Genomic DNA, 25,902 nt, shown 5'->3' on the forward strand with positions numbered 1-25,902 from the left:
AGCTTATGCTCAAACAAATTGGTTAGGCTCTAAGGTGCCACTAGTCCTCCTATTCTTTTTAAAATATCAGTTTCACTATGTGAGTTGCTCATTATCTAACACTGTAAATTCTAGATATTCCTCAGCCATATTCTAGAGAAGCGCGCTATAAATGTTAGCGGTATGGTTAGCACAGTCAATATTTACTTTCTGATTTGTGTTTCTTACTTGAGAATTCCAGAGGGATGCACTCGATAGTGACATTTAAGTGGCCTGGGATAACCTGGAGTTTTGTCTTCTCTGGCCTGTATTAGAAAGCAAGAACAAACTCACCAATCTTGAAAATTCAAGCATGAACAAATTAGCCCCAAATATTTGATCTCTACCGGTGGTTTAGAAACACTCTCGCATCCACACATACTATTTTAAAGAATATTCAAATGCCCACTCAGCCGCTACACCAGTTCTTTACACTCACTTCCTAAACTCTGCCAGCAGCTTCAGCAGATCCTCGCTAGAGAGTTTGCCACTGTCTTGTTTATAGAGAGGAGAGAATTTCCCGTCAAGATCCAGAGTACCTTGAGAGTCTTTGAAAACTGGCCTGCAAAAAACAAAAGTGGACACATTTCCCGAGCATTAGTATCAGGCAGCTGTGTGGCTACACACACCAGTCTGCGACACACTCAGCTTCTGCAGCTCCCAAGTGCTGTGCTCTGCCCTGCTATTAACAGTGTATGGAGCAGGAACTGACCCACAGCCCATCTGTGTCGGGGGAATCTTGTCATTGACTTCAGCGGGCTTGGGGACAAGCTCAAAGGGTGAGATTCACTCCTGTGCAGGCAACACACACAAGGGCTATGCAACACAAATACTCTAACCAGCACACCGGTGGTGTGTAGGGTCTGTGCTAGCTCTCCGCAAAGGAATGAACAGCATCCTATGGAAGCTCTTCAGCATGTCCTTGCAATATGAAAACTCTGCTCAGGAACCGACATGTATGTACCAAGCCACAGCCCACGCTGACATTCAAGAGTCATCACCATCTTGGTTTAGGACCAAACAGCAACCTAGTGGTAGGAATAGGAGACAGTGGGATGAATTTACATCAGTGTCTTCAAGGGCGCTGCACCAAGGGCCAGCTTGGCTCGGTATAGGTTTACCCTCAACGAAAGAATATTCGGGGGAACAGATCACGGTCTTTCTTCAGTCATCCAAGAGAATACTAATTAAGTGGAAACAAAGGGAGGAGCTGCAGCTAGGTGGCATCTCTTGGGACTTTCCAGAATTCCAGACTGAACGAGTTAACCTCCACCCCAAAAAACCCACTAACTAAAGGTCCAGTCCTGCAGCCCTTGTCTCCTGGGCAGAGTCACTGAAGCAGAGAGGATATGCATGCAGTCCCTTCAGTCCTTTCTTTGAAAAAGAACTACAGGGGCTACCAGACGGGATCAGACCAATGGACCATCCTGTCCTGAGGCTGACAGTGTCCTGTACTAGCTGCTTCACAGGCAGGTGCAAGACCTTGGCACTAGCAGTTACGGGATAACCTGTCCCCAAGGAAGTTCCCTCCTGACCACAGTAGGCAGAGCTCAGCTCACACCTGAAGCAGGAGGGTTTATAGCTACAACTGGTTGGAAATTTTTCACCCACATGGTTTTGGTGAAAAATGCCATTGCTGTTGAAATCCAGACACCTCAACAAATGTGTTGCTTGTCATGAAAATTCCTGGGGGAAGGAAAATGCATTTTTTCTGTTTTGAAATTTTCATTTTGGGGGAAGTTTTGTTTCAGATTTTATTTTACTTTATGTTTTTCATTTTTAAAAAATATTTTCACATTATTTCTTGCCATGTCAGCAGTAGTGGTGCACAATATGACCTAATCTAAGAGCTGAAATATTCTATTTTATTTTTAAAATCATTAAGGCACACACTACATCGCAGTGATTGAAACATTTTCTTTTCCAGATCAAAGTGTCTCCTGTTTGTGTTCCAGTGAACAGTCTGGCCCTACTATTACTCTCATGGAATGAAAGAACATAAAAATATTACACATAAAAGTGAAAACAAAATTCAAAATGGAATTTCAGAATTCCAAAATGAACATTTTCCAAATCAGAAATTTTATGGGAATTCCATTTGCCCGGGAAATTTCAAATGTTTTTGTTCCCACATGGAACAAAAACAAAATTTCAAAATGTCAACATTTCCCACAAAACAGAAGTTCCACGTTTCGACCAGCTCTATTTATAGCCCTCCCCAGAACTTCTGTTTATTTTATAATCTCGCTCTAGATCTAGGACTCCAGCCAATTGAAATGCTGGCTCAGAAAGACAATACGTAGGGCCAAATTCTGCCCTCAGTTACACTTGTGCAGCCTCCCTGTCTTGAGGAGTTTGGCCCTTAACCCATCACCATGTGGCCTGATTTACAAACACCACAGACAACAACAACTTCAGAAGGACACGTGAGGATTTCAGGACAACTGACCTGGCAGCCCAAGCAAAGGGCATCCTGTACTGCCCAAGCCGACTACACACCTGCTTAGCCAACTTATGAACCTTCTGGGCAGTCTGGAAAAACAAGAGAAAGGATCAACAAGGTGACAGTGGGGTCACACCTTCATAGGACAAGAATTAAAGCGCGACAGCTGTGGGGAAGGAAAGCTCTCAGCGTCCTAGCAACATACAGCCAGGTAGCAAGTTCGAACATCGAAGCTGACTACCAAGGAATAAGACCATTGCGACTTCACAACATGTCTATTTCATTGCTGTATGTGATCAGCATGCCTTTCAGGGCCCGGTTGTGTTACCAATTAGCTTCAATAACTCCTTAACCTGACAGAGCTAGAAGGGCATCACTAGGGAGTTTCCAAATTTGACCTCCGTGATCCTGCACTAACCTACGCTGTATGCAAGGGGGTTACAGAGCCTTTACCACCCGGAGTCTCACCCCCCCTCACCCTGAAGTCAATGGGACTCTTTTCATTAAAAAGAAAAGGAGGACTTGTGGCACCTTAGAGACTAACCAATTTATTTGAGCATGAGCTTTCGTGAGCTACAGCTCACTTCATCAGATGTTTACCGTGGAAACTGCAGCAGACTTTATATACACACAGAGAATATGAAACAATACCTCCTCCCACCCCACTGTCCTGCTGGTAATAGCTTATCTAAAGTGATCAACAGGTGGGCCATTTCCAGCACAAATCCAGGTTTTCTCACCCTCCACCCCCCCACACAAATTCACTCTCCTGCTGGTGCTAGCCCATCCAAAGTGACAACTCTTTACATAGTCAAGTCGGGCTATTTCCTGCATAGATCCAGGTTTTCTCACATCCCCCCCACCCCCATACACACACAAACTCACTCTCCTGCTGGTAATAGCTCATCTAAACTGACCACTCTCCAAGTTTAAATCCAAGTTAAACCAGAACATCTGGGGGGGGGGGGGTAGGAAAAAACAAGAGGAAACAGGCTACCTTGCATAATGACTTAGCCACTCCCAGTCTCTATTTAAGCCTAAATTAATAGTATCCAATTTGCAAATGAATTCCAATTCAGCAGTCTCTCGCTGGAGTCTGGATTTGAAGTTTTTTTGTTTTAAGATAGCGACCTTCATGTCTGTGATTGCGTGACCAGAGAGATTGAAGTGTTCTCCGACTGGTTTATGAATGTTATAATTCTTGACATCTGATTTGTGTCCATTTATTCTTTTACGTAGAGACTGTCCAGTTTGACCAATGTACATGGCAGAGGGGCATTGCTGGCACATGATGGCATATATCACATTGGTGGATGTGCAGGTGAACGAGCCTCTGATAGTGTGGCTGATGTTATTAGGCCCTGTGATGGTGTCCCCTGAATAGATATGTGGGCAAAATTGGCAACGGGCTTTGTTGCAAGGATAAGTTCCTGGGTTAGTGGTTCTGTTGTGTGGTATGTGGTTGTTGGTGAGTATTTGCTTCAGGTTGCGGGGCTGTCTGTAGGCAAGGACTGGCCTGTCTTCCAAGACTTGTGAGAGTGTTGGGTCATCCTTTAGGATAGGTTGTAGATCCTTAATAATGCGTTGGAGGGGTTTTAGTTGGGGGCTGAAGGTGACCGCTAGTGGCGTTCTGTTATTTTCTTTGTTAGGCCTGCCCTGTAGTAGGTAACTTCTGGGAACTCTTCTGGCTCTATCAATCTGTTTCTTTACTTCTGCAGGTGGGTATTGTAGTTGTAAGAAAGCTTGACAGAGATCTTGTAGGTGTTTGTCTCTGTCTGAGGGGTTGGAGCAAATGCGGTTGTATCGCAGAGCTTGGCTGTAGACGATGGATCGTGTGGTGTGGTCAGGGTGAAAGCTGGAGGCATGCAGGTAGGAATAGCGGTCAGTAGGTTTCCGGTATAGGGTGGTGTTTATGTGGCCATTGTTTATTAGCACTGTAGTGTCCAGGAAGTGGATCTCTTGTGTGGACTGGACCAGGCTGAGGTTGGTGGTGGGATGGAAATTGTTGAAATCATGGTGGAATTCCTCAAGGGCTTCTTTTCCATGGGTCCAGATGATGAAGATGTCATCAATATAGCGCAAGTAGAGTAGGGGCTTTAGGGGACGAGAGCTGAGGAAGCGTTGTTCTAAATCAGCCATAAAAATGTTGGCATACTGTGGGGCCATGCGGGTACCCATAGCAGTGCCGCTGATCTGAAGGTATACAGATGTCAAGAATTATAACATTCATAAACCAGTCGGAGAACACTTCAATCTCTCTGGTCACGCAATCACAGACATGAAGGTCGCTATCTTAAAACAAAAAAACTTCAAATCCAGACTCCAGCGAGAAACTGCTGAATTGGAATTCATTTGCAATTGGATACTATTAATTTAGGCTTAAATAGAGACTGGGAGTGGCTAAGTCATTATGCAAGGTAGCCTGTTTCCTCTTGTTTTTTCCTACCCCCCCCCCCAGATGTTCTGGTTTAACTTGGATTTAAACTTGGAGAGTGGTCAGTTTAGATGAGCTATTACCAGCAGGAGAGTGAGTTTGTGTGTGTATGGGGGTGGGGGGGATGTGAGAAAACCTGGATCTATGCAGGAAATAGCCCGACTTGATTATGTAAAGAGTTGTCACTTTGGATGGGCTAGCACCAGCAGGAGAGTGAATTTGTGTGGGGGGGTGGAGGGTGAGAAAACCTGGATTTGTGCTGGAAATGGCCCACCTGTTGATCACTTTAGATAAGCTATTACCAGCAGGACAGTGGGGTGGGAGGAGGTATTGTTTCATATTCTCTGTGTGTATATAAAGTCTGCTGCAGTTTCCACGGTAAACATCTGATGAAGTGAGCTGTAGCTCACGAAAGCTCATGCTCAAATAAATTGGTTAGTCTCTAAGGTGCCACAAGTACTCCTTTTCTTTTTGCGAATACAGACTAACACGGCTGTTCCTCTGAACTCTTTTCATTGAATTCAGTGGACGGTTCAGGTCCCAGCTGGGGTACACGTAATTCATGGCAGCTACCACTAGAGGGCCCCCAGATCCTGCTGACATTTGCACGCACTGGCCAGCACACTCCCTGTGCACCCAAGCAGAGAAGGAGGAGGCGGAGCTGTGTGCAGAGTGGGCGTGGCTATGGGGTGGGCCATATTCTGCCTGGTTCTGAGCCCCGCACACTGTGGTGCAGGAACCATTTTCATTAAAAACAGCTCTTCCCACCTGCAGGAGCAACCTGAGGCCACTGGTTGTGAGCAGGGCCGAGTCTCTCCTGTGCATAGCAGTTCCACACCCAACTTAGGCCAATGCGGCATCAGGCCCCGCACCGTTCTAGCGTGCTGGGGAAATAATTAAACTCATCTTAAAAATCTACCGCATGTTTCTGAACAGCCAAGCTCTGTTCTGAGAGCCGAGCTGACATCAGCTATGACGCCAGCGCCCAGAGTGAGGCCAGAAATGCCAAGAGCAGCGGTCACCTTAACGGCACAGGAAGAACCCAAGGTTTGCCAGAAAGGACGAGAAACAACAATCCCCTGTGTATTTTCATGCTTCTCAGAGTATCAGAAGCCCGTGGAGACTAGCCAGCTCCAGGTTACCAGAGGAGTGGCCTGCAGTGCCCTTTGGGAGACCTTGCCATACATAACCTTATCCGGTACCTTCCCCGGGTCGGAGTTCTTGATGTACGGGTCCACACAGTGTGTAATGCTGCCTTGCAACACTTTCTCCACACGGGCAACAAGAAATATCTCCACATGGGGGTTTGCCACGGAGAAAACTCCCTGAAAGTGAACGAACAGCAGAGAGTCAGAGGCAATTACTCCTCCCACGGCCGCGCTTTCCTCTGGCTCCAATCAGAATGGAGCCTGGTAGCTTCCCTGCTTTGGCACTTTGCAGATTCATGGCACATGTCCATTACTGACATGGCACTGGGGCCACGTGCCCGGTTCCAGCAGGTTGTCACGGTCTGAGCCGGGCCAAAGCCTGAGAGGCCACTGGGATGGTGCAGGCACTCGGTACTTCTCAGAATTGGTGATAGCTGTGGGACTTGGAAGATTAAATGGCTCATCAGCTCTTTCTATGAGCCCCAAGCGTGGTAACAGTCAGAACCGTTTGGGTTCCCAGCAGACTGCGGAGCTGGGTGGAGGGGATTCAATAATGAAACCTCCCTCCCCCTCAAAGAAAAGCTACAGCGTATGCTTGAATTATGGACTGGGAGAGTCAAAGGGAGGGAGATGCGCAGCTTCCAGGCACTTTCACTGGCTCCTTCGCAAATCCCAGGTGGCTACATTTCAGGCAGAGTGGGTGACATTATTTGAATTTCAAAATGTTGATAAAAATCAGGAAAAATGTCTACGACTTTTGTTTGCATGTTTTCTCAGTGATCATTCAGGTGACAGAGGGTCATGGGTGAGCGAGGGCTGGATAATTGGGACTGTGCTCTTCGGAGCACGGACCATCTTTTTGTGCTGTTTCTGTACAGCACCTATCACAGTGGGCTCCTGGTCCATGACAAAGGCCCCTAGATGCTACAGCACTCCACATAATCAATCATGTGCTGTACATTTTCTGAAGAGTTGCAACATCATCAAAGCTTTTTCCTTGCATATACCATGACAACAAGGAAAGAAAACAGGAAGTCAGTTCCTCACCTGCTTTATATAGCGAAGGTGAGATTCGGGAATTCCGTGAATGAGGTGCTCATTGGTCGAAGTCCCCTTGGGGTGACTGTCGGCAGTTGCTTGGGTGGAGCTGTCCAGGAGCATTTCACGGACCGAGGGAGGATTCAAGTCGACATGGAAGTCAGCTGAGATCTTGCAATTGTTTTTTACGTCAAATAATGCCAGGCTGATGAAGAAAGGCTCGACCTGGGAATTTGAATGAATGTTCTTGTTAAAAAGCCTGGTACATCTAGGTGTACGTGAAATTCATTGCCAGATACACAAGTGTGACCTCTGTTTCTTTGAGTCTCGGTTCAACTCTTAGGATGAAATTCCCCCTTCCACAAGGACTGTGCACCACTTACAATCTGTGGAGGCCATGTACGCAGGGTGAATTTCACTGTGAAAGAATTACATAAGTAACCAATAGTTTATTTGCTTCTAACTATCCAAAAAAAGGACTTTAAGGCCACAGCTTTGCCGGATCTTCTTGCATTTGTATCTAGTAAAGCTGAGCAGTGCCATTTTAAAATCACTGATGTTAACAGACAGAAAGAAGAGGAGCGGGTTATTTATACAAATGGTGGAACACGAATGTCAGGAAGAGATGAAAACACTGATCAGCCTGTAAGAGCTGTTTGAAGGATGTAAGTTCAGTATAAGGCTATGTCTACCCTAGCCATTTTGTCGGTAAAACTTTTGTCGGTCAGAGGCATGAAAAGAACATACGTTTCACTGACAGAAGCGCTGGTGTGGACAGTGCTATGCCGGCGGGAGACATTCTCCCGCCAACGTAGTTACCACTGCTCACAGGGGGAGGTCTGATTATGCCAGCAGGAGAGCTCTCTCCCATCAGCATAGAGCGATCACTCGGGAGTCCTGACGGTGGCGCAGCTGTGCTGCGGTAAGGTCTGTAGTGTACACACAGCCTAAGAATGTGTATTTTTAGCATGTTACTTCACACCTCACAAAGTCCCAAAGAACTCAGTTCTGAGTTGCCTGACTTCAAATGGATTCTAGCAAGAGACTCTACATATTTCTTGGCACGTCAGGCAGAGTCACACAGCGAAAGCTTCCAGCATAAACTAATCACCTTTCCCTAGCTGTTCTCACCTTGCATGTGAACTGTCTGAAGTGAGTTCCACAATGGGGGACTACATCAGACCTCATGCTGGACTTTGTAGCTGCAGGCCTTGACAAGTAGCAACAATCCCATATGTTTTTGGTTCAGAAAGATTGTAGAGGTCAAAGCTACCACGTGAAGGTAAGACTGCAGCGTGCCTGATCCAGCACTGAGCTGAGCAGTGACGTACATCTCTGCTATCTCCAGGCCTGATTCTGCAGGCTAAAATCTGAAGTCCCCACTGGTCCTGGGTGCATCAGGACTGAGGTCTCTGTTAGCAGTGTCTCCATCCCGCTCCGTCATATTGGTGAAATACTGTCACAGTGATGCCAACTCAGGCCCCAGGCCTACAATGAGCTCTGTGCCAGTCGACCCCCTGTGTCGGTCCACAGGCCACTGGGAGCAGAATTGGGGCCTAATTTCTTTTCCCAGCTCCACCCCCGGTCAGTGTCTGTTGCTGATCAGAAAAAACGGGAAGGTAACTGTCTATGTCTAAGCACAGCTCCAAGAGAAGAAAGAGAACTTTCCCATGAAAATATACATACGTTTGTGGGGGCGCCCTCGGATCGGTCACAGACGTGAGCCAGGACGTTGAAGGTTAAATCACGACAGTTCACCAAAAAGCGCCTGGTGCACTTTTCCTCAAAGGGCTTTACGTCTGGCTCAATTCCAGAGAAGTCCAGCCTCTAGGAAACAAATGATACACAGCCTTGAAAACAGGAACTTCACAAAAATGTTATGGGATTACCATATAGCTAATGCTATTTTACCATGATTAAAAGATGGTATAAAAAGTGCCAGACATTCACAAACTGAGAGCCCATTTGGTGCCTGTTATTCACATGCATTAAGGACAGGAATTCATAACTGTGTACTGATTTCTGGCAGTCTAGTTTGTACCGTACAGAGAACTAAATCAGTTCTGCTCTCTGCCTTTTAGTTGTAATCTTGAGGATCCACTCAAATGTCCAGACATAGGGAGCTTGGAGGTGAAAACAGCGTAGGTGCAGCGGGAATGCTCAAAGAGTTTCTACCACTTAGCAGGACTCTATTGGTTGACGAGATCATTCACATAGTTAATAGACAGAGCTGCCAGAACCAGCAACAGCTCACAAACTGGAAGACACATTTGATAGGCAGCAATGACCAGTCTGGTTAAAAACAGTCAAGATGGGCATTTGATTTAGATTTGCTGCAATAAAACTCAAGCCATCTTGAATCCAGTCACCTCCTCCATAGGAGGAGGCCCAGCTAGTCCTGTCACTGGTTTGTGCCCACACAGCGACCGTTCACAGACAGTGCAGAATGGGAAGAAACAGACAAGACGACTTTTAGGCATGACCCTTAGCCAGATAACAACTCCTTCCCTTAACCAGACCCATCTTGCTGTGTGCCAAGGACGTAGGACTGCATCCAGAACATCAAAATAACAGTGTGTTGAAGGGCTGAAGTACATGCGATCATTTCCCCCCAGTTACTGAGGAGACCCATGGTATAGCTCCGTGAGGGCTGTTTTCCCCCTCTGAGTAATTTAAGCAAATATAGGCTGCAATCATTAACTTATTTTAGAAAACTATTTCTGATTCTCTTTCGAGCAGACAGAAGACCCTGCCCTCTCTCAGGCCCATTGCTGCGATCACATAATTGCTTCAACATCAGCCTGACAAGCGTGTAAACACGCGCCACAAAACTGAACTTGTGTCCACGATCGCAGACGTACCAAGCCGCAGAACACACGGGGTCTGCTCTGAACCAGAATCAACAGACCTCTTTGTGCCCAGGAGAAGGGCACCATGAGTTCAGTGACAGCCCAGCCAATAAAGATCTTTTGTACTGCACTGTCAAGGATGTTCCCCTTCTGAATCACACGACTAGTATTTTGGGGTGTTGCCAACAGTCCCTTTTTAAAAACAAACCTCATGGCTGCCCGGTGCAATCATCCTAAAGAAGGCCCGAGAGGAAAGTTTGGTTTGGTACAAGAAAGACTCTTGGGAGACTCTGAATTTTTCCCGTTAACTCAGAATCCTCACCTTCCTGGGCTCTAACAGATCATATTGACAAAAAGAAAAGGAGTACTTGTGGCACCTATGAAGCGAGCTGTAGCTCACGAAAGCTTATGCTCAAATAAATTGGTTAGTCTCTAAGGTGCCACAAGCACTCCTTTTCTTTTTGCGAATACAGACTAACACGGCTGCTACTCTGAAACAGATCATATTGAGTTGAAGCTAGAGAAAATCAGAAACTAGGAAATAAACGGAACAGGTTTCTAAAGTCGTGTTAACAGCAGCAGCTGATTCCCTTTAAATTTCACGCGTGCCTTCAGCTCCGTCCCGCTGGCCTCAGGGACCGAGGAGAAATGATAGCGTGCATGCCGAACCTTCCTTTTGCCATCCTGGGGAGGACCTCGGGCCCCCATCATCCCACATGGCGGCTCTGCTGGAGCTGGGGCAGTCTCTCTCTATTCCCCTGACTGTGCAGTGAACAAAGTCGTCCCTTCTATTCCAAAAGTACTGAACTCAAGCCACATTATCATTGTGCTTGTATCAACGTTTCTATTAACTCTTTCCTATCCGTGTGAATAGAGATTCATTCTTGACACTTTTCCACAGCCCAAACTTCAAAGTTCGTAAAGAACAAATTTAGAGACAAACAGATGTGTTCCCACAGCCTACTTAAAGAAGGGTCAGCTGTCTACATGGTCAAATTAAGGGCTATCATGGAATCAGACTAAGTCCCCGGAAAGGAGCAGTGGGGAAAGACCAAAGCTGGCATTCTGCAGCTGTCAGATAGGAGTCTGAACAGGGAAGAGCCTCTGTGGTTTGGGAGCTTCCGTGTGCCAGCAGCCATCAAGACTTCCTTGACGTGAGAGGTGTTCTGAGCTTTGGTATCTCCAAAACCCGGAACCTGAGCGGCTGGCATATCTCACAAGGACTCAGCAGAGACATGGGCTTGCTGCTTCTCTCATCGGCCTTATCTGTAGAGGTGACTTGACTCCCAGTCATTCTACCGTCTTCCTAAAAGTCCCATTGCTGCCAGAGGTGACCACAGCCACCCAAGGAAGGAAGGAAGCAGATGACACCAAATGGACTTTTCAGAATGGCTGAACTCTGGAAGACTCTAAGGGGGGGCAGAAATTACCTGGACTTCCGAGTCAAAGGAAAAGAGGTTTTGTCGTCCATCATTTCTGCTTAGTTTATTCAGCTGTTCAGTTTCTCTTCCATACTAGGACAAGGAAAGCATTGATATTACTGAGGAGACCAGGCCACAAGAGAAGCAAGTGTTTGTCTTTGGGAGGAATGGACGCAAAATGTAATAAAAATAAAGAAATCAATATTGTTCAGAGCTGACTGATGACTGGTGCCCTGCCGCACCACCGAACGCTGCGCCGGGAAACAGGAGGAATCGGGGTCCCATGGCCTGGCTATGTGACAGGGTCACTCTAAGTGACACAGCCAGCTAGCTACCAGATACCTGCACCTGGCCTATGCAGAGAGTAGTGATGAGCCATCCCCGCCCTGCCAAACAGGAGTGAAGCTGTCAATATTATTGCACCACTTTGGAAGCCAATCTCTTCTTCCCCCCTCTGCACTGCATGTCCCTGAGGTAGATTTGGCGACCTCTACTCCCCGCCATCTCCAGATGCATCCACTGTCCCTTGCTTGACGCCCTCTCCCCCAGCTGAGTTATCCTCTTTTGTGGCTTTGGTGGCACCTTTTACCTTGATGACTCAGGTCAGTTACCTCTGACCCTTCCACTTTCCCACCCCCCACATCCACGCTCAGGCCACGTCTTCTGGGATGTTCGACACGCCCAAACCTGAACTTCTCAGCTTGTTCCCCAAATCACATCCCTCCTGGCCTTTCTCCATCACCATCGACATTCTCGGAGTCACTCGTGTCTACAGCCTCATGGCTGTCTGACTCTTCCCCTCTCTTCACCTCCCGGCTCTCACCAAATCCAGCCACGTCTCCCTCCACGGCCTCTCCCTCCGAGATCTGCCCTGTCCCCGCCCACAAAATTCTTCTCTGCAAGCCCTCGTTACCTCTCCCCAGAACTTCTGCGGCCTCCCCACCTCTCATCTCATCCACTCCAATATATTCCACGAGTTGCAGCCCAAACGGCTGCTCTGACCCTATCCCCACTGGGTTTCAGACTCCTCACCCTGACTCTGAAGGCTCTCACACAGCACTGCTCTGGGATGCACGTACCCCTCATCTCCTACTGCACTCCCACTCCCTCCCTCCCACCTTTCGGAGGCCTCCAGCCCCTTTCCAGCTCTGTGCCACAGGGCCGGGCACACGCCTCCTGCAGCTCCCTCCCACGAATAGCTCCCCGAAAGGAACAAGAGCACCAGCTCAACAGAGGTTCTCAGACGGAGGCCCTCTCTTCCTCCTGTCTGCAGCTCCTTCCAGGTTTCTGCTCCAGCCTCCTTCTTCCCTGCCACTCCCAAAGACACGGACCCTCCCCCCAATACCCCTCCCCCTGCCCCCTCCTGGCTTCACCCCCCCTCCCGGGGTTCTTTCTCCTATCCCTGTCCCAGCAGCTGGCTCTGGAAAGCAGCAGCCCCGGTGGTGTGCCTGAGCTGGGATGAGAATACAGGCAGCTCCTTCTGCGGTAACCTCAGCAGCAGGCCTGGGAGCAGCTCCAGCTCGTGCTTTGAGGCACCCTGTTGGGATCCGTACACAAGGAGGCGAAGCCGGTGCCAGCAACATCCCGTGGCTGCCCAACTCCCCCCAGAGCACAGCTTAGGGACCTTAACCTCAGTCACTTAACAGTGTCGAGTGGGAAGTCCCTTTGCAGTGCCAGCTGCAAGTTAGCTGTGGGAGTTGAGGAAATGGCCGCTGTGGACACAATACCTTCATCAGCTCAGGATGCATGCTTCTCTCCAAGCTCTCCAGGATGTTTTCCGATTTCCCTTGGCTGCTCGAGTCATCATCTGTGAAGTCATGAAAAGCAGATGTTCCAAATGACAGGAATGGCGCCTTCTAATCCCATCAGGCCTCCGGGCTCTGCTCCTGAGCCGCTCACTTACAATAGCACAGGGACAACTGATTGGCGCTCTGGAGACGCTGCCATGGGTTCCCCATCCAGCAAAAGAGTCAAATTTCAAATCCACTTTTATCCTACCCACTACAGTGTACGTGCTACTAGTCAAATCTCAGCGTCAGCATTTACTTGCTACAATGCCTATTTTTAATGCAGGAAAGAATGTAAACACCTCCATGCTCCCTAACGACGACGTCAGCGCCGGAATGGTGAAATGAAAGATCTAGTGATTTAAAGACTGACCTTGTACCGACTCCACTGTGTCTTTCCTCTCTTGCACCAAACTCTCCGTATTGATCTGAATGATCTTTTTCAGAGTTACCAGCCACTCCTCCATTTCCTGTTCACTTTCGGCTGCCAGATAGTGGCTGTACTTATCTAGCATCTTGAGTTCAAATGCATAGCGGCGCATTTTGGGGCACTGCACAAACAAACAAGAGAGTGGGCTTCGCATTACACCTCATTAATACTGCCTTCACTTTAGAGCTCAGCTCAGTGCAGAGCTATTAGGAAGCTTCTCCCAGACGAAACATACTATGCAAAAATAACACTGTTACAAATGCCTTACTTCCATAGCACCTTCCATTCCGGGGCATTCCAAAGGGCAATCACTGACTCACACATGCACGGCTCAGCCCCACTGACATGCAGCTAGCTCTGGGGTGGAAAGTAGCAAGCAGCCAAGGTGCAGCCTGTTACACACTAGTGTGAAGGGAAACTTGAGCCCAAGTCACAAGAGAAAATTCCTTCACTTATAAAAAAAGTGCCATGGAAGCTTTACAGCACACCCAGGAGCTTGATTTTAAAGACTCGTCCAACCCACCAAGTAGAACTTCTGCCCGGCGCTATAGCAAGAAGCATTAATCAAAAACCAAACTAACATGGTTTCATGGTAGCTCACTTTCCCAACCGCTGCTTGTCTCATAGTAGCATATTCCAGTGAGAAGTCTAGGCAAATCCCATGATGCAACATGTAAAGTACAGTCCATGCCGCCCAGAGTCACGACTGATGGCTACAAAGAAATCTACGGAAACTCACTTTGGAACCTGCATGGACTCTGCACTACTCACCTGAGCATTAGCCCAAACCCACATGCGCCCTGTGGGAGCTACACAATAGACAGAACAAGGTCAGGAATAAAAACTGTCTCAGTCTTCAGAAGCTGTGTTTTTCCATACACTACTGCTAGTGCATGTGACTAATGCCTGATGGACCTTTCCAAAGAAGGGTTTTTTACATGATCAAAGTACTTGGCTGAAACAGTTTTCCACAAAAGATGCCATGATGTTGCAATTTGGGGACATTTTCCACTACCACTCTTTACCATTCACCACTCCTCCTCCTCCTCTCTAACAAGAGCTACAGGAAGCAAACACAGCTCATTTGCATTCTCTTATTATTTGTATTATAATTGTCCTCCAGCAAACCACAGTGTTCAAATACACAGTAAGAGACTCTACCTGCCTGGAAAGGCTTACAATTTTAGGCCCTGCTTCTGTAACCCTGTGCACGGGTGAGTTATTTTACATGTGTGAGTATTCCCATTGAATTGTGTGTGTACAGGATCCGGACCTAATTTAAGACAAGAGACAACCAGTGGGTGCAGACAGCCAGAGAGGAAGGCAGATGAAGGTAACACTGGGGTGAACATCTGACTGCACAGAATAGTTTCTTGCCCTCAATCTTGCATGAAGTTCAAGCACCTTTAGTCCCATTGAAGTCAACGGGGGTGCCTAGAGGTCCCCATCAGGGGACAGGGCCCCTTGGTGGTGGAGAGCGGACAGTCATGAAGAAAAAGAGCGCATACCATCTCAGTATGGATGGCACAGCCAGTTGGGGAACAGGCGGGAGGCACGGTGGCAGCGAACCCCAGGTTTTACATGGTCACCGGGAGGCTCTGCCCGCCCCCTGCTAGCCGCAGTGATGGCGTTGCCGGTCAGGCTGGTGGGTGGGCAGATGGAACAGGCAGAGCGCGCGAATGAGGTTGGTGAAGCCCATGGTACAGGGACGAAAGCAGGTTGGACTCACCCCTTGTCAACCTACCTGAACAACGTCAATGCAAGCATCCAAGAAGATGCAGCCTTTGGATTCTTTTGAAATTTTCTCGTCTTTATAGGAATTCAGAATATAGGAACCATCCGGCAGTTGCGTGAGGTAAAAATACCGTCTCTTGAATACCTGCAAGAGCAGAACGCCATTCTCATACAAGGGTCACTCTGTGCCACACACAGCCAGCAAGGCATGCATCTTCAGCATTTGGCTTCTCGGTCACTGTACGATACCCCACTAGGGAAACCAGATGGTCTCTCTGTGCTACACATTTACCAGGTTATTATTAAACCTAAAGATGTTCTCATACTCAGGCTTTGGAAGGCGGAAAGGACAGAAAGCATGTTTCACAGGTCAGCACACTCACAGACAGGTCTGAAATACAACCCCCCAAAGCTCCTGCATCTCACACACCTAATTCCAGATTAGTTCCCTTGACCCTCCGTTCACCTCTGGCAGTTTGAGACTGTTCACTTAATGGGGTAATTCAAAACTCCTTAGCAGGGCTGGATTCCACAACTAAAGAAGTCCCTCTCACGCTGGCAATCTGAGGAATTTCCCCCCGGGTTAGATGGGCAGAGACCCTGGTGGGGGGGTTCGCCTTCCTCTGCAGCCTGGGGCAGGGGTCACTTGCAGGTTTAAATTCGTGTGAATGGTGGATTTCCCGCAACTTGAAGTCTTGAAACCTTGGTTTGAAGACATCAGTAACTCAGCCAGAGGTTAGGGGTCTATTACAGAAGTGAGGTTCTGTGTCCTGCAATGTGCAGGTGGTCAGACTAGATGATCATGATGGTCCCTTCTGAGCTTAAAGTCGGAGTCTGAATCTGAGCTGGCTCCTAGTTCTGTCCCTCCGCACCCTCTCCTGGAATGGCTCACTTCTGCAAGGTGCTGAGCAAAGCTGACCAAGCAAAGCACTTGAGTCTGTCCACAGCCCCACTGAAATCAATAGGATTACTCATCTGCTTAAGTGTTTTGCTGGATCATGATCAAAGTGCTCAGCACGTTGCAGGAGGAAGCCCTGAATTAATATCTTTGCAGGGGGAAGATGTGCATGATTACAGGCTGGGCCTCCCTTCCCCCCAATGCAGAGTCTTCATACTGCCTGCACGCCCTCCCCTCCACTGGCTCCTATCCCCTTCAGCTCTAAAAAGAAAAGCCAGGTGGTTACATTAGGGTCTGGGCCATTCAGCTGAGCAAGCATCCGGAGATTCATTCCACCACACAGAAGGTACTTCCAGAACCCTTCGTGATAAAGATCTCAGTAATAGTTGCAATCCAATTGTCAGACAGATGTTGAAACAACAACTTAGCAAACAGTCCAGTGACAGAATCTGAATGGGATCCACGCAACTGGTTGTGTTTCTTTTTGGAGAACACAGAGTAACTTTTATGGACCAGCCTTGGTTTATTTTCCTGACTCATTCACTCACCCCTAAATGCAATAAGTTTGTCTTAAGTGTCTCCATACCTGAGTTACGACTACAAACATACAGACTGGACTATGCCCTCCAATGCTGCAGCTGCAATCTTGTGCTGCAAGTCAATGGGAGCATAAGACCACATGCACAATTAGTTGCATCTGCAACTTCTTGCTCCTACTGTACTGGATGCCAAATTAAGGCCAGGATGTTTGTGATCCATCCAACTATTATATACTGGGAGCTACAGAGACACAACAAAGATGAGACAAATGTGCTCCTGCCCTAGGTAGTATTCACACAACGCACCTTTCCTGGAGTCTGCTTAGCAGTAGATACTGGCACATAATGCCTAGGAACATTTTGCAATTTCAGCAGTTGGAAAAGTAGCCTCAGATGTTCTCAGGTTTGCTACGAATCAGAAATGTATTTTCTTCTTGCTAGAGACCATGCTTAAAAGGAGCATGAAGGTAGGGCACAGGAGGTCAGGAAAGAGAAATACCACTTGCACTCCCATTTTGAGACTTTGAAAATATTCTCATTGTAATGAGTGCCTGGAACAAATATGGATCAATGCAGCATTTGACCACCACCGATCAGGTTCTACCACTAATTTCATGCCTCCATGAATAGTAAATCTATCACATATTTGATCAGGCCATTCACTTATTGCACAGAATAGGAAGAGTGAATTAAATCCAATCCATTAAAATGTAACACTGAGTTCAGTGTTTAGATGAGTACTGTTTGTGAGCTCTGAGGACTTGAGGCTGATGAATTTTAAGTTTAGAGGATAGTGTAAGCACTTTGGCCCTGATTTAGCAAAGCACTTAGTATGTGTGGACTTAAGCAGGAGCTCAAAGGTAAGCACTGCTTCAGCACTTTGCTGAACTGGGGCCTTCGATACTTCAGTGCTGGGTGCTACAGAAAATCTTAGATTAAATAGATGTGTGTTTAACTAATGTTCAGAAAAGAGGAGAATAAGTTTCTCATGCGATGTTTGATTTCATACAAGACATTTGAAACATTTAACATCCTTCCAATGGAAAGTGCAGAAGCAAGCAGCAGATACAAATACGCTGCATTATTTATATGGATTTTTCCTTTGCAGGCCTGCTGTTACAAAGAATTGTCAGAATGCTGTACTGCTTTTGGAATGACTTGCAGGAACCTAGGAACAGAGCGAATGCCATATCAGATCAGACCACCAGTACAGCCGGCTCAGTATCCCACCTTTGGCAGGGGGGAGTTGTGAAAGCTTCAGATGAAGCAAAAAGAACAACAAAAAATGTTGCTAGACAATTGTGTGGGGCTAGCCAGGGTATTGAGGAGGTCCAGAAAACAAAAAGGGTCCTGATAGAGCGATTGCCCGGGGTTAAACTGGACTGGTGTGCAACAGAATCCAAGCTAACCAGAGTCACGCTGGAGAATGTGTCTGCAAGAAAATGCATTGCAAAGAAAAAGGTTACTCTGAAGCAAACGCAGTAAACCGTAAGCCTAATTAAGTTCTGCTTATAAACTGGCTCACCACCAAAAACATTCTGTACATGCTTAGCAACAGCCAGCACCATTCGTTGCCAAGCACATCACTGTAATGAAGGAACTCGGAACTGAGATCATGGCAAAGCTCCTTCTGCAACACCATAATGATGCTTCACTGTGCCAGTACGGATGGCTTCAGACCTTCAAGGTGCTACTGCTTTCTCAGAACTCTAGCAACAGGCATTAGAGAAGTCTTTTGCAAGGAAGAGAAGTGATCAGAACCAACGTTTGCACCAATGGGCACTAATTTTGGGTCCCTTGATTTTTGAGTCACCCTATAGATAACTTGAGCCTGATCTGTAGAAGTGTTACACCCCCACAACTCCAGCTAAGTCAATGGGATTGCAGCTGCTCAGCACCTCTGAAAAACAGGCCTGAGATGCCTCTGGCTGAGCATTTCGGCCTCCCGGGCAGCAACATCCTTGAGTATGTGCCTCACTTCACAGGTTGTACATTGATATGCTCTAGCGCAACCAGAAGTTATGGGCTTAGTGCAGAAACTACCGGTCCTCTGGCCTGTACGATACAGGAGGTCAGACTAGATGATCACAGCTCGGGCTTCAATTCAGGCATGTGCTTCTGCACCTCACTGAATCAAGGCATCAGACTGAGAAACTCAAAATCGTGGAATACTTTGGAGAGCTTTTAGTATCCCAACGGGAGCAAAAGAATGTAACGTTTTCTCTCCTGAGTCTTGCTCCTGTTGTAATTTGGAACCCACCCAAGTGTTATCACCAGATCAGTCTCTCTTATCAAGTAACAAAGCAGCTGTTTGCTGAAACAACAAATAGGTCCCTGGCTGAGCAAAACCACTTATGCAACTAGTTTGAGCTTCTGTAGTGAAGTCCGAGCTGTGAAGTGCTGCACGGTATCCGGTATCCGATAAAAAGAAGAGCTGAAGACACAGCTGCTGCACAGAAGGTCAGTCCTACTGTATCATCTCAGTGACACCATCCCTGCTTTAAGCACAGACACTTGTTATTTAGAGTCTAAAAGTTTGGCCATGTGCATACAAGGAAACCAGCATTCAAAAGCCTTTTTTAAAATTTTTTTTAGGCCAGCTGTTTTGGTTAATTCAATTGTCCTCCTCTTCTGGGCCTTGGGCGCTGATTCAGAAGGCGAGCATGGGTTTGCTTTAACCTACCTCTCTTCTTATCCTGCCCTTCGTGATCCAAAGCGACTAGTCTATGCACTGCTTGTCAGGGTTCAGCAAAGATCGCACTGCAGAAAGGGACTCGTCCAGAGGGAGGCTCTGTAAGACAGTTACAGAGGGGCCCAAACCAAAACCCAGCAGCCAGACTTGGAAGCTTGGATCTGAACGGAGACACTTGGCTACAAGGCTCCACCCTGTAAATGAGAACCCTCCCCGCACTGCTTTGGCATGACAGCATATGGAATTAAGCTCACCTTCATGGTAACAGTGATTGTACTATTGACATTTGCTTTGTACAGCCAGCCTTGTTTGATGATTCCACCCTTCTGAGAGCACAATGAGGATGAGTCCTGGAACAAAACAGGAGATTAGAAAGAGGTGATGTCAGTGCTAACCAGGTCCTGACCCTGCCACTGTGTCACATGCAAAAAGTCCCCATGGAGGGGAACTTTAAGGCTCATTTACACTAGGAAGTTGCACTGAATTAATCGTTCAAGTGGTATTACCCGCAACATGGATGCAGTTTTATCGATATACAGTTTTGTAATGGCACCGCTATTCTTGTACAGAAAGGGGAATATCCATACTGGTATGGGTCACCCTTATTCTGGTATAACTGCATCCACCTGAGAGCTTTTACTGGTATAATACTACAGTTAAAAAGAAAAAAAAAATCACAACCCCTACCCAAACCAGTTATACTGGTAAAACTTTTCGGTGTAAGCCAGGCCTTAGCATCTGCCCAGCTCGTCATACTCAGCGTTTTTCCACGTGTAGATCTCACAGTGCTCTACGTGGGGGCACGCATAATTATCCCCATTGCACAGGCCGGGAAGCAACTTGCTAAAAGTTTCAGAGCCAGTCAGTAGCATAGTGGGGGATAGAACCTAGGCCTCCTGGCCCCCTAGAGAGCAGCTTCCAAGCCTCACAATTCAAGACTCTGCGGTGACAATGGAAATATTCACAGTGCTTTACGTCTGTGACTAACATCCAGGATTTCTCCTTGCTGACAGTTCACCCTTTTCCATGAACACATTGCTTTTCACTGAAGTTCTTTTACCTAATCCTGATGCGAAAGCACTATTGGAAAATTACAAAGAGCACAGTCCATGTTTGGTCAGACCCAAGCCAAGATGAGGAATTACAGTTCAGCTAAGAAGGGGTATGGACGCACTCCCTCAAATTACTTTAGTATTTTCATTGGAGTATTTTATTTGGGGAACTGCTTAAAAGAAAACAATTCTATTATATTTTGAGGGTTTATTTTTGTCCTTTGCTTTCCGGAAAGCACCTTGTGTAACTTACTGCACAATACCGCATCTAGATAGAGTGAGAAGCTATTAAAGGAAAGAACTACACACAGCTAATGACACAAGCCAACAAAACAACCAGGAAATTCAGGGTTGGGCCCAACAATCAATTCTCGACTATAAAGAGCCATTCCGGTCTGCCGCTAAAAGGCACATCCAGGACATGCACAGCAGTCATTAAAAATGCATACGAAACATCACTTTCAAATCTTCAGCCTTGGTAAAACACAAGCTGCCTTTTTCCTTTAATAAATTCATCAGCTGTGATGCCTCACGGCCACATCAAATTTAAACACATTTAGGCTACAGTGTCCAACAATTTTAAACTAAAACTTATTAACAACTTCCATTGCAAGGCAGAAGAGAGTCAGACCCTGTGCCTTTAAACGAGCCGCAACACCATTTTGCAAGATTCCTTTACACACGGAACCTACCTGTTCACTTTTGATTGAAGTAGATTTAATTAAAACCTTCACACAAAGAATTGCTTAGTAATTTTCTTGGCCTCTCCGTTTCGGACTGCTGCACAATACCAGATGGAGAGCCAAAGAAAGCATCCAGGGAAAAACATCCCGGTGAACTGAAAGGAAGCACATGCCTACTAATTCATAAGCTTCTTGGCTCTAAGAGATTATCTTGTAACACCTGCGGACGAATAATTGTCTGTAGCCTTGTCCCAACCGCTCAGAAAAGGGAATGGGCCATCAGTGTATGATTTCCCAGCAAGAGCATTCCAGACTGGCGCTTTGCCTGGTGTGAATTGTTCCAGCTGGAATGCACAGTGCTACGGAGACATTTATCTTTCCCTTACCTCATCCTTCTCAACGTCTTCATCAATCTCAAATATATGGTTTGGAATCTTCTCCGGTCTAAAGGATTTGCTGAAAATATAACGCAGTATGTAAGACAGTCACACAAAAGGGAAGAATTATGGACAATAGTAAAGAATGGGTACTGGTCCTCTTGTCACTGCTGGGCATGTACATGCATGCAATGGAATGAGTAGGCTCAACAACAGATATTATTTGCAAAAATTGATGTGGATGAGTAGGGAGGGGGTAGGACAATGGAAGGCCATACATTTGTGTGTGTCACCATGACATGTCAAAAGCGGCTGGCTGCCTAAAAGATATGCCTTAGCTCAAGCAGAAGTTACTGGGCTTGGAGAAATCCCTGAGAGAAATTATCTGGCCTGTTCCCTGCAGAAAGCCAGACTAGATCATCATAATGGTTCCCTTCAGACCTTGAAATCTATGGATCTTGTTGCTTCTCTGGGAGAAAATGATATAAACATGCAGAAGTCTCAATCAAAGCTTGTACGTGAACCTCCCCCCATGCCCTCTTCACACGCACCGAAGCTGGGCTTCACACTGAACATACACTTCAGTACAAGTGAAACCTACAGGAACTGGTGCCTTAATTGACCACCAAAGAGATCTTTGCATTTAAAAAACCTCCAAGTCATTCTGAAGCCTGATTTCCTGACCAAACGTGACCGAAGTCTGACTTCCGACCAAAGTCCACAGGTGGGTGGCCCATGACCTTGCTCTACCTGTAGAATGCCCATAGCCTTGATAGGGCCAAATCCTGCTTGCCTTACTCACCTGTGTAGTCCCATTTACGTCACTGGCACTTCTTGTTTGAGTGAGGCAAGCAAGGGCGGGAGGTGGGTGGCTTCTTCCTTTGGTTTTTGTTACACTAGTGTAACTTCGCCAACTTCAGTGCAGTTATTGCTGGTTCGCATGAGCAGGACCGAGTCAAGGGACCGGCCCATCATTTATTTTGCAAAACCCAACAAAGATCAGATAGCAAAAGCATGTGCAAACTGAATGTAATTCAAGCACCAATGGCCTCCTCTCGTGCATGGCTTTCACGCCACCTGCATGGAGCCGGCCTCTTGCACGTCGAGCTGGCGGGGAATTTTTTGACATAAAATTTTTTCATCTAAAAATGCCAATTTGTGGAAACCAAACCTGTTTGCAAGACAAGGCCCTTTCTGACGAACCTCCTGACCAGAAACGTGTTTGGGGAAAGGTGTTGAAATTGTTAAGCCACCTCTTTTGGATGTTTTCAAAATGAAAAATTCCAGGTTTCCGGTTCAGAGTGACTCTCTGTTTTAAAATGTAAGCCACTTAGACTGAAAAGGGTTAAAAGGGAAAAGGCTGAAACTGAAACAAAATGTTCACAATTCCAGAACTAAAACATTTTGATCCACCTAAGACAATTATTTGTTTGGTTCACAAAAATTTCCAGATTTTGACTTTTTGTCTCAATTCAGGACAGCAAAACTTTTCAAGCTCAAAACCACTCACAGCGCAGGCAAAGCCAGCTGTCCCCCAGCTCTGCCTCTCCAGAGGAGTCATTAGCAAGACGAGGCTGTCAGCATACCACCAGAGCTTTGTCTGAAGTGGTTTGAGAAGGGATGGGGGCAAAACTGGCCCCACCCAGCACATAACCACCCATCCATCAGACATGCACGTGCTTGTCTGAAGATGGAGGCACAAAATGAGATTAGCCTTTGGCTGGAATAACACAAGGGCTGGCATTTTAATGCACAAAGCTCTCTTCAGCATTGCCAGTGTTGATGGCAATATTCTTATTCCCACAGGACTGGGATTTCCCCACCATGTTAGGCACAAGCAGGATTGATAAATAAATGATCTGGAGGATGGTGTGGATTGCACTCTCAGCAAATTTGCGGATGATACTAAACTGGGAGGAGTGGTAGATACGCTGGAGGGGAGGGATAGGATACAGAAGGACCTAGACAAATTGGAGGATTGGGCCAAAAGAAATCTGATGAGGTTCAATAAGGATAAGTGCAGGGTCCTGCACTTAGGACGGAAGAACCCAATGCACCGCTACTGACTAGGGACCGAATGGCTAGGCAGCAGTTCTGCGGAAAAGGACCTAGGGGTGACAGTGGACGAGAAGCTGGATATGAGTCAGCAGTGTGCCCTTGTTGCCAAGAAGGCCAATGGCATTTTGGGATGTATAAGTAGGGGCATAGCGAGCAGATCGAGGGACGTGATCGTTCCCCTCTATTCGACATTGGTGAGGCCTCATCTGGAGTACTGTGTCCAGTTTTGGGCCCCACACTTCAAGAAGGATGTGGATAAATTGGAGAGAGTCCAGCGAAGGGCAACAAAAATGATTAGGGGTCTGGAACACATGAGTTATGAGGAGAGGCTGAGGGAGCTGGGATTGTTTAGCCTGCAGAAGAGAAGAATGAGGGGGGATTTGATAGCTGCTTTCAACTACCTGAAAGGGGGTTCCAAAGAGGATGGCTCTAGACTGTTCTCAATGGTAGCAGATGACAGAACGAGGAGTAATGGTCTCAAGTTGCAGTGGGGGAGGTTTAGATTGGATATTAGGAAAAACTTTTTCACTAAGAGGGTGGTGAAACACTGGAATGCGTTACCTAGGGAGGTGGTAGAATCTCCTTCCTTAGAGGTTTTTAAGGTCAGGCTTGACAAAGCCCTGGCTGGGATGATTTAACTGGGAATTGGTCCTGCTTCGAGCAGGGGGTTGGACTAGATGACCTTCTGGGGTCCCTTCCAACCCTTATATTCTATGATTCTATGACTTGAGCAAGGAATAATGCTGTATAGCGCGCTGTGACTGTCAGCATTCAGAGACAATGGGATTCCTGATTCGGGATGAGCAGTCTGGGCTGAAGCTACTTATTCTGCCACATGCCCTGAATTTAGGCTCTTCCTGTCATATCCGCTGATGGAAGGAGGATGTTTGCACATTGACAGATACAATGTGAACAAACCCCTGTAGTATCTCCTGCAGTTCCTTGATACAGTCTGAGTGACACAGGCCTCTGGCTTGCAAACCCTAAATAAAGGGCAAGTAAATCTCATGAGAAGATACGGGGGTGGGGCAAACATCAGGGAACAGAAAATATTAGTGGCTTGTTGGATCAATAACAATATTTCATAAGAGTGGCCAGACTGGGTCAGACCAATGGTATCCTGTCTTCTAACAGCCAGGTGCTTCAGAGGGAACGAACAGAACAGGATAATTATGGAGCGATCCATAATGTTGTCCAGTCCCAGCTTCTGGTAGTCAGAGACTAGGGATATCCAGAGCATGGGTTTGCGTCCCTGACCGTCTTGGACAATAGCCAGTGATGGACCTATCCTCCATTAATTTATCTCGTTCCTTTTTGAACCCAGTTATACTTTTGTCCTTCACAACATCCCTTGGCAATAAGTTCCACAGGTTAACTGTGCATTGTGTGAAGAAGTGCTTTCTTTTGTTTTAAACCTGCTGCCTAGTAATTTCAGTGGGTGACCCCTGGCTCTTGTGATAGGTGAAGGGATAAATAACATTTCCCTGTTCACTTTCTCCACACCACTCACAATTTTATAGACCTCTATCATTTCCCCTTGAGTCATCTCTTTTCTAAGCTGAAACTTAGACCTGATCATACCACAGTCTAGCAAGGTTATTAAGACTTCCTAGTATCCCAGAAGAGAAAGATCACTTACCATGGCAACATCCGGAAGTCACCCGAGTATTCTTCATATTTATAGTTCACCACATGCCAGTCTGAGTGGTACGTTTTAATGCACTGCGAGGAGAATGATGCATGTTCTGTGAAATCACAGCACGCTAAGCAAAAACATGCACAACGCTTAAGAATGAAGAGCTACTAGTGAGATGCTGAGGCTGGCATTAAGGTAACAAGCATACACAATAGGTTGGACAAAGACTTTGTGGAGTTGTTTCATTTATCCTGGACTGGGGAAACTAAACAACACAGCATTCCTTTGAGACCTAGATACACATGTGATAGGATGGCTGCTTCCAGAGCACCCCCTCCCGGGCTCAGGGTGAATCTGCAAGAGGCCCCCTGCCTCAATTTCTCTCTTCCAAGGGGCCGGTCACCTGCACACATTCTCCACCATGTCACAAGCCTTCCATGGGCTGCCCTCCTGTGGCAGGCCATGGCACGACCGGTGCAGTCACCTCACTAGTCCTCAGCCCAGTCCCTCTAGCTGGGAGGCTCCTCCGCCCTGTTTCTGTCCCGGGTTTGCTTCTAGCTCTTGCCCAGAGACATCGACAGGCTCAGCCCTCCACCACTCCCCGGCCTGCAGCCCTCTCTGGCCCTCTGGCTTCAGCTGTCTCGCTCGGAGAGCCGCCAGGCATC

The 25,902-nt window shown here is 47.0% G+C and overlaps 1 protein-coding gene across 6 annotated transcripts in view; it reads right to left on the minus strand.

The window, feature by feature from the left end:
• The window catches only part of DOCK11 (dedicator of cytokinesis 11), a 132,753-nt gene that overhangs the window by 65,070 nt on the left and 41,781 nt on the right, over positions 1-25,902 (minus strand). For 5 of the 6 annotated variants that reach the window (XR_007358430.2, XM_048864067.2, XM_075132593.1 and 2 more), the window contains exons 4-16: positions 25,241-25,323; positions 21,553-21,622; positions 19,686-19,781; positions 15,313-15,447; positions 13,512-13,689; positions 13,079-13,158; positions 11,361-11,444; positions 8,768-8,908; positions 7,091-7,306; positions 6,086-6,220; positions 2,468-2,550; positions 458-580; positions 208-284 (exon numbers count right to left, since the gene is read on the minus strand). Coding sequence is in view for 5 of the 6 variants with exons in the window: in XM_048864067.2 (XP_048720024.1) it covers positions 208-284; positions 458-580; positions 2,468-2,550; positions 6,086-6,220; positions 7,091-7,306; positions 8,768-8,908; positions 11,361-11,444; positions 13,079-13,158; positions 13,512-13,689; positions 15,313-15,447; positions 19,686-19,781; positions 21,553-21,622; positions 25,241-25,323 (1,501 nt within the window). In the remaining variant the exon portion in view is untranslated. The remainder of the gene's footprint in view (positions 1-207; positions 285-457; positions 581-2,467; positions 2,551-6,085; positions 6,221-7,090; positions 7,307-8,767; positions 8,909-11,360; positions 11,445-13,078; positions 13,159-13,511; positions 13,690-15,312; positions 15,448-19,685; positions 19,782-21,552; positions 21,623-25,240; positions 25,324-25,902) is intronic. The other variant, XM_048864068.2, reaches the window with a different exon arrangement.

This window comes from Caretta caretta, chromosome 9 (assembly GCF_965140235.1).
Source record: "Caretta caretta isolate rCarCar2 chromosome 9, rCarCar1.hap1, whole genome shotgun sequence".
Classification (NCBI taxonomy): Eukaryota; Metazoa; Chordata; order Testudines; family Cheloniidae; genus Caretta; species Caretta caretta.